At 23.5% G+C, this 13,994-nt stretch overlaps 6 protein-coding genes across 6 annotated transcripts, besides 1 other annotated feature; 3 read left to right on the plus strand and 3 right to left on the minus strand.

The window, feature by feature from the left end:
* Window positions 1-19: 19 nt before the first annotated feature.
* Window positions 20-570: a repeat region.
* Window positions 571-622: 52 nt separating this feature from the next.
* On the plus strand, window positions 623-4,651 carry EHI_018590 (uncharacterized protein; the record flags this gene model as incomplete). Its single annotated transcript, XM_001914120.1, has 1 exon — window positions 623-4,651. The coding sequence occupies one exon, from the start codon at window positions 623-625 to the stop codon at window positions 4,649-4,651; it is 4,029 nt and encodes a 1,342-aa protein (XP_001914155.1).
* A 91-nt stretch (window positions 4,652-4,742) lies between these two features.
* On the plus strand, window positions 4,743-7,358 carry EHI_018600 (uncharacterized protein; the record flags this gene model as incomplete). Its single annotated transcript, XM_649676.1, has 1 exon — window positions 4,743-7,358. One exon carries the CDS (start codon window positions 4,743-4,745, stop codon window positions 7,356-7,358), a length of 2,616 nt encoding a protein of 871 aa, XP_654768.1.
* Window positions 7,359-7,465: 107 nt separating this feature from the next.
* EHI_018610 (uncharacterized protein) lies at window positions 7,466-8,476 on the minus strand (the record flags this gene model as incomplete). Its single annotated transcript, XM_649677.1, has 1 exon — window positions 7,466-8,476. One exon carries the CDS (start codon window positions 8,474-8,476, stop codon window positions 7,466-7,468), a length of 1,011 nt encoding a protein of 336 aa, XP_654769.1.
* Window positions 8,477-8,690: 214 nt separating this feature from the next.
* EHI_018620 (uncharacterized protein) lies at window positions 8,691-9,728 on the plus strand (the record flags this gene model as incomplete). Its single annotated transcript, XM_001914121.1, has 1 exon — window positions 8,691-9,728. The coding sequence occupies one exon, from the start codon at window positions 8,691-8,693 to the stop codon at window positions 9,726-9,728; it is 1,038 nt and encodes a 345-aa protein (XP_001914156.1).
* A 194-nt stretch (window positions 9,729-9,922) lies between these two features.
* On the minus strand, window positions 9,923-10,282 carry EHI_018630 (uncharacterized protein; the record flags this gene model as incomplete). Its single annotated transcript, XM_649678.2, has 1 exon — window positions 9,923-10,282. The coding sequence occupies one exon, from the start codon at window positions 10,280-10,282 to the stop codon at window positions 9,923-9,925; it is 360 nt and encodes a 119-aa protein (XP_654770.2).
* Window positions 10,283-10,425: 143 nt separating this feature from the next.
* EHI_018640 (uncharacterized protein) lies at window positions 10,426-12,078 on the minus strand (the record flags this gene model as incomplete). Its single annotated transcript, XM_649679.2, has 2 exons — window positions 10,426-11,912; window positions 11,967-12,078. The coding sequence occupies 2 exons, from the start codon at window positions 12,076-12,078 to the stop codon at window positions 10,426-10,428; spliced, it is 1,599 nt and encodes a 532-aa protein (XP_654771.2).
* Between the last annotated feature and the right edge of the window lie 1,916 nt (window positions 12,079-13,994).

The raw sequence follows: 13,994 nt of genomic DNA on the forward strand, positions 1-13,994 counted from the left end.
AAAAGAGAAAAGAAAATAAATAAAAAGTAATTAATTAAGTATTAATAGATTTTTCATCTATTTTTCCTAGCTCAGGGGAGACTAATCCCATCCCTGAGCTTATTATTAAAAAAGAGTAATCTCTTTGTTAAACCTATTCTTTATGTTTTTCTTGCAAAATGAGGAAACCACTTCTTTGCTTTATTTTTCCTATTAAGGTTTTTTCAAACTTCTTCTGCTTATTTCTTCTTTTTAAGCCTTTGTTTGTTTTCTGCCTTAATTTTCAGGAATTTCATTTTTCTTATTTTATGAATGGAAGAAGGAATCATTTTATTACTACTATATTACTTTGACTAATCTTCTTTTTAGTCTTGCTTTGACTAATCTTCTTTTAGTCATACCCACACTTCAGTAGATTCTTATATTACATCCATGTAATATTCTACTGTATTCTCTTGCTGCACCCTTTGCAGCATTCCCTAATACATTCCTAATTCAAAGGCACCGTCATAACCAGATAATAACTGGGAGAGTCGAAGTATGAATTTGTACTAGGGTTTGTGTGTGGTGTTTCAGACGTGCCACCTTCGATCTGAAAAGAAAACAAAATAAACTGAAAAAAACATATTAAGAAAGAATTTTAATGGAAAAAAATATCAAAAGTGAAAGTCATTTATTGAAATACATTTTTGGAGATGTTCCATTTGAGCAAATAGTTAGAGAAACCAAAGATATAATTCCATTTAAAATATGTCATAATCAAGATAGAATAAATGGGAATTCTATATATTATAGATGTAGAACATGTGAAAAGTCCGAGTGGAGTTGTATTTGTTCAGAATGTTTTAAGAATGGACATCATGAAGGACATGAATATCAAGCATTTACATCAACAGGGACATGTACATGTGATTGTGGGAATGAAAAATTTTGGAAGAAAGAAGGTTTTTGTTCAAAACATGGACATCAATTTAAGGGGAGTGCCATTGAAAAATTACCTGAGTCACTTAAAAATTATCCAAATAAAATAATGGAAATAATCGATTATTTAGGAAGAATAATAGATAATAAAGAGTCATTACTTACAAGTGAAATTTATTGGAATGTTCTTAGTTTATTAAATCAAGTTAATATATTCTTTTTAATAAATGCAGAACTTTTAAATAGGTATATTCCTAAAGAATGGAAAACAGAATATCAAGAAATAAATAAATATGAGTTTATTTCATATTTTGAATACTTTTATCAATTTTTATTCTTAAATCCAATTACTACATATCCAATACAAATACTTGATTATATGACATCATTTATCTCAGAAATTGAAGTTTTACATTTTCCTCTTGAAAGAATACATGACTTAATGTTTATGACAATAAATCTTCCCACTACTAATGAAATGGTTAGTAATAAAATAGCACAAATTATTGTAATATCACGACCAAAAGAAGTTTTTTCAAAAGAAATATTTTCAACAACAAGAATGCAAAAATTACTTTCATTAATTAAAAAATTTATTCGTCAATCAAAAATAAAACCTATATTAATTACTTATATTGACAATTTAATTTGGGTTGTTCATTATTATTTATCTGGGATTCAACCTACGGAAAATATTCATGAAGGATTATTAGAAGATCTTTTAGATGTTTTATGTGAATCATCAAACCTCTTTCCTAATTTAATTAAAGAAGGAGAACATGCTGAATTTGATGATACTAGAATTACTTTTGTTTCATGGATACCAAGTTTAATGAATGATATTTTAAAAATTATTAAAGCATTTACACCTCATTATTTATATATTCATTTTCCATTAATTCATCAAAAATTAATGTCTTATATTAATACCGTTTTAGATAAAGTTCCAATTCTTTTAATTAACAATGAAAAATATTATTATCGTCAAATAGGAAAAAATCAATCTGTTTCTCCAATTACTTTTATTCTTCCATTTTATACTAAGGTATTAATTTTATTTAAATTAAATAACATAGAATTTAATATTCCAATTGAAGATTGTAAAAAAATCGTACAAATAGCTTTATTTCCAGTTATTTATAAAGAACAAATTGTTAATAATGAATGGATAAGAAATGGTGTAGAAGTTTTTATTCAATACCAACAAGTAGTGTCATTATATTTAAAAGAACCATTACTCAACACGGTTCAATTACTTCAATTTTTAGCTGAAATAATTGGATTTGATTATATTTTAATAGAAATGATGATTGGTATCCAAATACTTAATTGTGATTCTTTACTTACTAAAGAAATATCTCAGTATAATGAGAAAAGAAAAACTAATTTACAATATGAACTTAATGAAGAAACACAGAATGAAAATGATAACTCAGTTATTACAATACAAGAAATTAATAATATTATTGCTACTCTTAATTCTATGACTGGACAATCACTAAATGAAGATGAAGAAATTATAAGAGATGAATTATTGAGAAGACTTCAAGAATATATAAATTCTGACATCCCTAAAGTTCAAAATCAAATGATTAATGATGAAACTAATAATGAAGAAGAAAAAGAAAAAAGAATAGAAAATAAAGAGAAAGAGGAAGAAGAATTAAACGATTTAATAATTGAAATAAACGAACCTCTTAATGAATTTATTAATAAATATTTTATTAAAAACAATCAACGAATTACATCAATTTTACGATTGATTCTTGAAATAGAAAGGAGTAATATTCATCAATTTATTCTTGATAACACTGAATTAATGAAAATTTATACTCTTCATATGATTGCAGCGGGAATAACAAGTGGAAAAGAAATACTTGAAAAAGTTCCATTTAAAGATTTACAATTTGAAACATTATATGATGAAATTTGTGAAAGAAAAGGAATTATTAGAAAAGAGTGGATGGGAAAAATAAATCCTGTATTTAATTTGTTTGGTGATAAAGAAAGAGAATCATTATTAGAAAATACATTATTTAAACAAAAATCGATTAAAAATCATAGATACCAATATGACAATTATTATAACAAATGGAATGGAAGTAAAATAATATGTTCTAATTTATTAATATATGATATAATAGAAATTTGTAGAAAAAGAGAATGTGATAATGTATTATTATATTATATTTTAATGTATTTATCTGATGTTCATTATTTAAATATTCAAATCAATAATAAAGATACAGAATTAATTGAACTTGGGAAATGGATTGGAATAAATGAAAAATTAATTTTTGAAAGTAAAGAAGTAATCAAAGAAATTAATGGACAAATTAAAAAAGGATTTGATCTTATTGTTCAAGAACAAGAATTGTCTCCTTCTAATAAACAAAAGAATAAAAAAAAGCTTATGTTAAACAAATTTAAAAAAATGCAATCAAATTTTAAAATTGATGAAATTGAAATTGAAGAAATAGAAGAAGAAATTCATGAAAAAGATATTTGTGTTATTTGTCAAACACAAAAAGGTAGTCCATTAGGAAGAATGATTGGTATTATGACAAATTGTTCAGTAGAAATTGAAAGAAAAAAGTCAGGAGGATTAGTTGCTTGTCCATTTTGTGTGTCTTCATGTCAGCATTATATTCATTATCAATGTTTTATTGATTTAATTAAAACTCAACGTCAAACATGTCCAATATGTTTAAAATTCTTTAAATATTTTATTCCATTATCATCAACAATAAAAAAGTATCATCATTTTGGAGTTAAAGAAGCAGAAGACATATTTGAATTTTTATTAGTATCATGTAATAACAATATACATACATTCATCGATATTATTTTTTCTACTATTATTTCATATGAAATGGTTATTAGACATGGTGGAGAAATAACAAATGAAGATAAAGATATTGTCAATTCATTATTTTTAGGTGTTAAAGCATTAATTCAAAATGATGATACTTTTCAAACATTCTTTGAAGAAAGAAAAAGAAAATTTGACCCTTTAATGTTTTATATTTACAATAGAGCATTAAATAAAGATCCTAAAGAAGTTTATTTATCTAACTGTAATATTATAATGAGTATTGTTACTTCATCTGATAAACGTTTTCAACTTGATTCTATTACTCCATTTATTAAAACACTAACATTAAAAGGATTAGACCAATGTGTTACACTTGAAGATGCTGTAAATAAAATGTCAATTCAATTTGAAAAATGTGTATCTTTATTTGAAGAATGTATTGAAGGAAGTGTTCCTCAATTAAAAACCATTGATTTTATCCCACAAGCAGAAGGATCAGATTTTTGTATTCAAGCACCAGCAATTAGTCATTTATTACCTCTTATTAATCTTCCATCAAATTTTAGTGAATTTATTGAGAAATATTCTGTATGTCAATGTTGTGTATGTAATCAACATATTTCTAAATTCTCTGAAATGAAAATTTGTATGATTTGTGGTAAACCAATTTGTGAAAGTGGAAGTTGTTTTAATAATCATTGCCAAGAATGTAGTTCTGGTTATGGAGTTATTTTTTCAGTAAAAAAAGCAGGTATTTATTTATATGACGAAGTTTGTCGTGGAATAGTAGTTTATGAAAATAAATTTGGAGAACCATATGACATTATATTCATTCAACAATCACAATACTATCTTAATCAAAAGAATGTTGATTCATTTAAAAAGAAATTCTATCGTGGTAATCTTCTTACAGATGCATCATTTAATTTAATGTAATAATTTATTTGAATTTCTTTTTAATTTTTTGTTTTAGGGATTTTTTTTATTAAAAAAACTTAATAAAAAAAATGTTTTAAGTTTATTAGAAATGGATTATAACGAGTGGAGACAAACAATTATTCAAATACTCCAAAACTGTTTTAGTCAATTAAACCAAAGAAATGAACAAAATGAAATTAATTTAAATAAATATTTAAATGAACCATCAACAATAAAATGGATAATTCAATTATTAAATGAAATGAATAATGAATTTATTGAAACACAATTATCTATTATTTTAAGAAGAAAAATTAGTAAAGAATGGAATTGTTTTAATGAAGAACAACAAATGTTTATCATTGAAACAATATTTCCATTAATTTGTATTAAAGATAATTTAATTGTAAAAAACCAATTAATTGAAGTAGTTAAATTATTATATTCTAAACAATATTATCAACATCAAATCAATTGGTTGTTTCAAAATAAAAATAAATATGAAGTATCTATTCTTTTTATATTAAAATCATTATTTAAATTATATCAATTTACTCCTCAAACTAATACTTATTCATTATTTAATTTATTTATTGAATTTAATAATGATTTCATTAATTCTCTTTATGTAAATTCAATGACCCAACAATATATTTTATCAATTTTATGTTCTGTAACTTATTTACAAATTAATACTTCAATTGAACCATTATTAAAACAATGGTTAATGAATATTTTAAATATTCTCAATTCTCCAATTATTACTATTAAAACATTGTATTATTGTTTCCGTTTTATTAATCATATAATGGGTGGTTATGAATATTATCAATTCCAAAAAGAATTTCCTGATTTTATAATAAACCAAATGAATAGTTTAATTCAATTTGGTTGTTCTATTCTACAAAAAAATTCATCAAATCGTATTTGTTTTGAAATACTTTATTTCTTTACTAAAGCTGTTAAAATAGATTGTTCATATAATTTCATGTTAAACAATTGTTCATTTTTACTTTCTTCTATTCTTCCTTTACTTTGTTTTAATGATGAAGATTTGACAATTTTTAAAAGTGATGAAATATTATTTCTTCAAAGAGAAGATGATAGAAAATATGGTGCTGTTGATGCATATTCTTCATCAAATAAATTTTTTACTCAATTTTGTTCATATAACAAATCAGTTCAAATAGTAGTATCTGAATTATTAAAATTCATTAATGATAAATCTTTTAAAGGAAAAGAAGGATGTTGTGTTGTATTTCATTTCATTAATGGATCCATTCAAAATAAATATAAAGAATCATTAGAAATAATTAGTAATAATGTTATTAAACCATTATTATTTAGTAATAATCCAATACAATTATATTATGGTGTATTATTATTTGAAGACTATTATTCTAAACAATTAATAAGATATTCAAACAAAGAAGAATTATTCAAAAATAATGAATGTAAATTATTTCTTACTCGATTATTTGAATTAATTCATTTTCCTTCATTAATTATTTCACAACATATTATTTCAGCATTACAATTTATAATTAAAATATTACCTTTAAATGATATTGAAATATTGTATAATAGAATTATTCAATTACTTCAATACCCATCATATCAAGTAATTAATTCTTTATTATCAATATATCTTCATTATCCTCAATTTAAATCTTCTTCATCAATAGTAGTTAATAAATTATCTTTATTTTCATTAGAATTATGTTCACTTCATCAAGGATTTTTAATGGAACCAAATCCTAATTTAGATTTAATTTCAGATATTCTTACATTATTATATTCAACCCTTGAAGCACTTGAAAAATTCTTAATTTATTGTACTGATTTATCATCTGTATTATCATTAATAGAATCAATTCTTACTAAATATATGTCATTACTTTCAGATATTTCAGAACAAATATTATCTTTAATAAAATTAACATTAAAACTTACAAATCAATCTCATCATCTCTCCCTTATAATTCAAAAATTCTTATTTGAAAATCCATTGGATTTATCAATATTATTACTCCCATCAATTGGTTTTATTTGTCAATATTCAACTACAAATTTAGATTCTCATTTATTACTTCGTTATATACAAAACTCACTTCAAGGATATTATAATGATGACTTTTTACTTACATCAATTACATTTACTTTAAAACAATTATTCATATCTTCTGTAATTCATTCTTCTCAAATTTTACCAACAATATTAGCATTAATTCCTCAATGTGATGATTATTTAGCTCATTGTTTAAAAACAACAATATTTGTATCAATTATTTTTCAACCTCAAAACACTTTAGATTTATTCGATTCTTTAAATTCATTTCAAGTACTTATTAATATGTTAAAACATTATTCTACTCTTAAAAATGACTTTTATACAACGAAAATTCTTGTTTTAACTTTAATTACATTAATAGATACTCCTTCTCCATTAGACCAAGCTTCATTACTTCAATTATTAATTCCTTTCCTTCAATCATTATATTTCTATCGTAATACTTATTCTCAAGCTGTTATTTCAATTTCTGAAGAAGATGATGATAATGAATCACCTCAATGTGAAGAAGAACCATTACCAATGTTAATTGATTTGAATGACAATGTTATATTATCACAACTAATACAGAAATTGCTCTCTAACGATGCTCCAATACTTCAAACATTAACATCAGAACAAATGATTTTTCTCAAAAGAATACTTCACTTATAAAAATGAAAATACAAATATTTTTATTGTCAACAAAACTATTCAAATTTATTCTAATTTACCATTTTATTTAAAGATAACAAAGTTGATTGATTAAATCAACACTAATTCTAATGCTGTGAATTATTCATAGGATGGTCTGTACTAGTTAATTGTTCTTCATACATTTTAATTAATTGAGGTTGTTGAATTAATTGTTGAATATCTTCAATAGTAAATGGCATAGAAAACATTTGAGGTAATTCCAATGGTTTTGCTAGTTGTGAACTAAAATCCATAACTTGAGCAACATAATATTGGAAATTTAATATTTGACTAATCGATAATTCTGTTGTCGAACTTTGCATTAATTCTGTTAAAATAGTTTCTCCTTGAAACAACATTTGTTCTACTTGACTAATATCATTTTGAGTTGTAGCTGGTGGTAATTGTGAATTTTGCTCTTCATTTGTAATAATTATAGTAGGTTGTTGCTCAACTTTTATCGTTGTATTAGGTGCAGGAGATGTAATTAATGTAGTTTGAGGTAGTTTATTTATTTTATTCTTTCTAACTATTTTATTAATACGTTTACTTTTACTAACAGATGGTGTTTGTTTATTTAATTGTTGTGCATTAACTATTGGTATACTCGGTAATTCTGAAATATCTACAACTGGAGATTTCAATGAATTCTCTTCTATTTGCATTGAATCAGAAACATTTCCATCAACTGAGTCTTGTCCTAATGGCTTTTCTATTGGCATAGGTGTTGTTCCAGAAGGACTTCTCTTTCTTACAACACGAACAGATGACCCTTCAACATCACTGTCTTGACTTGAAGAATGACTAGGACATTTAGTGATCGTGACAATTCTTTGTGGACGAATAAGTGTTTTGTCTTTACAAAAATCAGACCACGTCATTGTTGGATGTGTTTCAATATATTTAAGATATTTCACACGTGCAGCTACATCTCTAAGTCGTTTATGTGGAAGGTTTGTTAGTAATAAAGTATATCTTTTTAATTCAGAATATTTATCTTCAGGATATACTTCCATGTTATTTTTTAATGTATTTATCTCTTCCTCATTCCATTGAACACAATTCTCTTCACCGCGAGTAGGATCTCGTGAACTCATATTCTATTTTTTTTTAAGATATTGTTCTTAACTTCTCTTTTTTGAAGTATGGTTATAATATAGTTTTAAATAATTCTCTTATTTTAACACTTCTTTTGTAGTTCAATATTCATCTTGTTAAGAAACGAAAAGAAAGTTGTCTTTGAGACTAAAACCGAAAAGACAATCATATTTAAAACAATAAAATGAATGAAAGAAAGTGAGATTAATAATAATGAAACAAAGTCAATTCCAATACTTTGAAGGAAGAAAGAAAAGGAAAGAGATGTATAAAGCGATGAATGATGAGATGAAAAAAGAAATTGAAAAAAATGGGTTTAACGAAAAGTTCACTGTTCTCAGAGGAAAGTTTGACGGACATGAATATCAATTCGATGGCAAAAAATTATCAAAAAAAACTTTAGTTATACCTGAAATAAAACTTTCTGAGTGTCAAATTCAAATTTTATATCTTTCAATTAATCAGTATTGCTTAACTCAACAAGGGTTTATTGTTCAAGAATTTGTTGGAAAAATTCTTAAAACTGGAAAAGAAGTTTATTCACTCCAAGTTGGTGATTTTGTATTGGGGAGAGATTTTTCTCAAAACTGTTTCAAAGATATTATTGTGACTAACCAAACAAATTTAATGAAGTTAAATGATAAAAGTGAATCGAATTTTATTAATTATCTTGGAAATATGTCTAGTGCTGTCCTTCCTTTTGAACTTATTAAGAATATAATAATTCCTCATCATTTAAGTAATATTCTAATCATTGGTAGTGGTGTTATTGCAATGAAATTATCTGACTTACTTCAAAAGAAAAAGATTCATTACTGTCTTGCAATTGAAGATACATTGTATTCCAAATATCAATCATTTGGTTATAATGTTATCAAAGTAACTGAAATAGATTTGTTACTGTTACATAAAATTGATGCCATCATTGATTTTAAAAATGACTTTAAACATTATAAGAATTTAGACCATCAACTCATATACATTCACCTTACTGTTCTTCCAAAACAAAAGAGTAGTTCTTTGTTATCCCCAAACAAAACCCATCTATTACCAAATGTTTATGGACATGCCTCATTTATTGAATTCAATTGTTCCATAGATAATAACACCTTTTTTAATGACCAAAAAGAGGTTAGTTCAATGGTTAGACCTCATATCTCCTCAGTTATTAATATTAATGATAATACATCTGTTGAAGACTCTCTTATTCGCCAACAAGAAGAGGATGAAACTCTAATTGTTTCTTTGTAGAATTATAAATAATTAAATATCAACCCATTAAATTTTAGGAAAATCTGTATAACATATTTTTATCCATTTGTTATTATGAAGTATAAAGAACAAATCATCCAAATTAGTCATTTAAGTAATAATTGAATAACACTTTAAAAGAAAGTAAATAAGAAAGGTTTTTTCTTTTAGAAGAAAATATATAAAAAGACAAGTTAATCTTGTTTTGTTTGACGCTTTTTAATACAAGAAATAAGGGATGGTAAGACTATTAGTAATATAACTATTAATAATGGAAGTAAACATAATACACTAACAACTGACATTATTAATGGATCTAATTGACATATTTCTTGTATTTTACCTTTACAAATAGTAGTGTTTGGATTAAAACAATATGAGTCAAAGTAATTTGGCATATCACACCATTGACATCCTCGAATATTGTCTTTAAAATTTTGAACATATCGTACACATTCTCTACAATTTTTATTAAATTCTTGGCAATTAATTTCTTCAAAAAATGGTTCATATCCAAAAGCAGTGAAGATCAATATCATAAAGAAGAGTATCATAATGAAATTTACTTTAATAATTTTTATAGTTCTTTCTATAAGTTGATTTAGAAAATAAATAATAAGAAATATAAAAAAAAAACAATAAAATTACTTCATTAAAACAAAAGATATAAACTACAATAATAAAAAGAATGAATAAATTAAGAATGATAATAAGAAGAGATTATTATTGATGATATAACCAATGCAAAATAAACAAAAATAACAATAAAGCTATAAGTTCTTTTGATAATTACTTTTGAACTTAAAATTGAAATAAGTAAATATAAGGAAATTAAGATGATCATTCCAAAAAGAATAATATCAATTGATGTTTGATTAAAACTAATAGTATATTCATATTGTTTTTCAATGATAAAGTAAAAGATAATCCATGGAATTGTAACAATACAACTCATCATAAATATTGCTTGTGAATATCCATTTTCAATAACCACACTTCCCATTCCTTTAAATCCACCATTCCAAGAATTAATAATAAATCTCATTCCCATTCCAATTATTCCATTAATTCCTATTCCAATTGAATCTTCTGATATTCCAGTAACAGCACTAATTCTAATAATTAATATAAGTATAATAAATTCACTAATACTAATATAAATTCCTCCAATAACAAATGTAATAATTCCACTTAATGGAAATTGAAATATTGGAATTGTCCAATCAACAATTAAATTAGGAAGAAAGAAAATAATATTTTTAAATATTGTTCTTTCTTCATTCTTTTCAAATTTATCATATTTTAATATTTCTTCCAATTGTATTTTTTGTTTGTCTTTATCAATTTGTTTGTTTTCATTTCTATTAATTAATTTTTGGATATTTTTGACCCATTCATATCTTTGTAAACTTCTCATCCCAATTTCTTTTTTATTAAACGTTTTAATTACAAATATCGTTTTATCTAATAAATTAATGTCACATTCTTCAATAGTTGTTATAGGAATTTTAATAATTTCTTTTGATCCTGCTGTTTTATCACTTCTAATAACAATTTCATCATAATATAAATCAACCCATAACTCTTTCCATTGTGATGTTGTATAATATGTTTCACTATAATTTATATTCTTAACAAGAACTAATCCACATTTAATCATTTCTTCATCATTTATTATATCCATTGTATCATTTTCTTCTTTGTATTCAAATTCTTTAATGTTTTGAACATTTTTATTGGTTACTCTTGAAATGATTTGATTCAAAAGATAATAAATAATGAAAATACCTAATGAAACAACTAATAATAATGTTCCAATTCTTGAATTTCCATTTTTGTTGATTGATTCAGTAAATAATTCATAAATCAATACATTGAATAATAGGATGATTGAAGTTCTTTGATATGAAAATGGTGTAATTTGAATTGGATTATATGAGTTGAGTGATGCTAAACTACTTCCAATAATTGTTGCACAAAATGAACTTCCAATAACACAATACACAGCAACTGAATATGATGTATTAAATACAATACCCAGAATAGTCATTATTATCTCTGGTGAACATTGACCAATAACCATAATCAATTCAACAAAAAATTTTGTTCTAATGATATATGTTGTGATAGTACTAAATCTATTAAAAATAATACAGTATTTTTTATCAATAATTTTGTATATAACTATTTCATTGATTTGTTGCTTTATTTTTATACAAAAGAATTAGTATAACAAACAATATCCTAATTGAAATATAACTACAAGATAAAATAAAAACCCTCCATATTTTTCAAACCCAGTTGGATGTGATGCAATTAATCCTTTAATATCAATAATATCATACCCCATTTCTTACTTTTCTTATTTTTCTCAGTTCTTTTTTTTTAATTTTCATTTAATATTTATTCTTTAATAATCTCATTTTAAGTCTTGATAATAATGTCTATTGTTATTGGAACAATGAATTTCTTTACTTTTTCTCACTAGGCATTGAAAATTTTGTTTTATACAACATTGTAGTAATATTTATTTTATTGATAAAAACTATGACTCATTGAATATTCATTATTTCCTTTTAAGAATCTACAATTTTTCAATCCTTTCTTTCAAATTCTTCAAATCCATATCTCTTTCATTTGTTTTGATCAATACATTTGAAAAAATAAGGAAATTATTGAAATTCAAAAAAGAAGTATTAATAAAGCTTCCATTAAATGAATAAGTTAAATGATGATATCCCAATAACCAGAAGTGAAATTAAAAATTGATAAAATAACAAACATTTCTAAAATGATGATTATAGTTTTAATACAACATTGATTTAAATGAAACACACAACTTTCACTAATTTTAATAATCTAATTTTTACAATTAACTCTGACTAACAAATTGTTTAATCAATCATACTTTTATTTAGTTCAACAAATATTAATTCAACAGAATGGTGTATCTTATATTTGATACATTTTATTTATTAAAAAAATATAAATAATTCGAATGGCATGAAATAGAATGTAATGAATATATCATTGAATTTGAATCTTTTGAATTTCTATCTATTATTTTAAAATTTTATTCTCTATTAAAATTGGTGTATTTTCTTGTTTGATAAATTGTGTTGTGTATTAATAATTATATCAAAAAACTGTTATATCAATTATTTTAAATAGACAATATTTATTTAATATTATTCTATTTATTTTCATTTAATTAACACAATTAACAAATTGTCATTATATATCCTATATCCAGTATTGTATTAAACTAATTTAAAACATGTTATTCGATATTTATTGTTCTGAATTTAAATAAACATCTAACAAAGAGTCATCATTCAAAAATAAGAATAAATCTAAAGCAAGATAATAATGGAATAAAAATACTAACAGAAAGAAATTGTAAGAAAAAGAAGTAAAAATAACACTAAAATGAATAACTGGCATAAATATTGAAATAAACTCAATTATAATTATTCATCTCTTATTTCATTTTGTTCAATTATTCAATTTCTTATTATAATTACTAAAACAATGTTTTAATTAAAGTCAAACAATTGAACTTCAACTTATCTTAATAATGAAATAATATTTGTTAAACAACAATTAAAATAAAAAAAAGACAATGAACATGTGTCATTCATATTAAAAGTAAGTATTAAAACAAAATAAAATGAACAATGATAGAATAAATAATAGAGATAAAAGAAATGATTTGAATGAAGTTAGTAATAATAAGAAGGATATATAATAATAAAGTGATAGAGTTAAAATACTTTAATTTATTTAATAAAGACAATAATGTAAATAAAATCAGAGTATATTCAAAATAAATAATAGTTGTGTTAATGTGTATTGACAGTTTGTTATATAAATAAAATGAATTAAACAAATAATAAAAATCTAATGTTTTTAATGATAAAATGAAAGTTACAGATAAACTAAGTTTAAAATGCAAAAAGATGAAATGAAAATAATACCATCAATAATTTACATTAAATATGATATAATCTTGTATGAAAATATTGATAGAAATGAATATTTAAAAGAATAAATGAAAGTAATTGAACAAATACACAAATGAATAAAGTATCAGAAGAACCAAAAGGTAGTGAAATAAGTAAAGATGGAGTGACAAGTACAGAAGAAGAACGAATTGAAAACAGTAAAACAAAACAAACAAATGAACAAGAACAAACTACAAATCCAAAGAGTAAAATGACTGAAGGGGTTAGTGCAGAAGAAAGTGCAGAAGCAGAAAGTAAGAAG

Source organism: Entamoeba histolytica, genomic scaffold (assembly GCF_000208925.1).
Source record: "Entamoeba histolytica HM-1:IMSS scf_1104750516553 genomic scaffold, whole genome shotgun sequence".
Classification (NCBI taxonomy): Eukaryota; Evosea; order Mastigamoebida; family Endamoebidae; genus Entamoeba; species Entamoeba histolytica.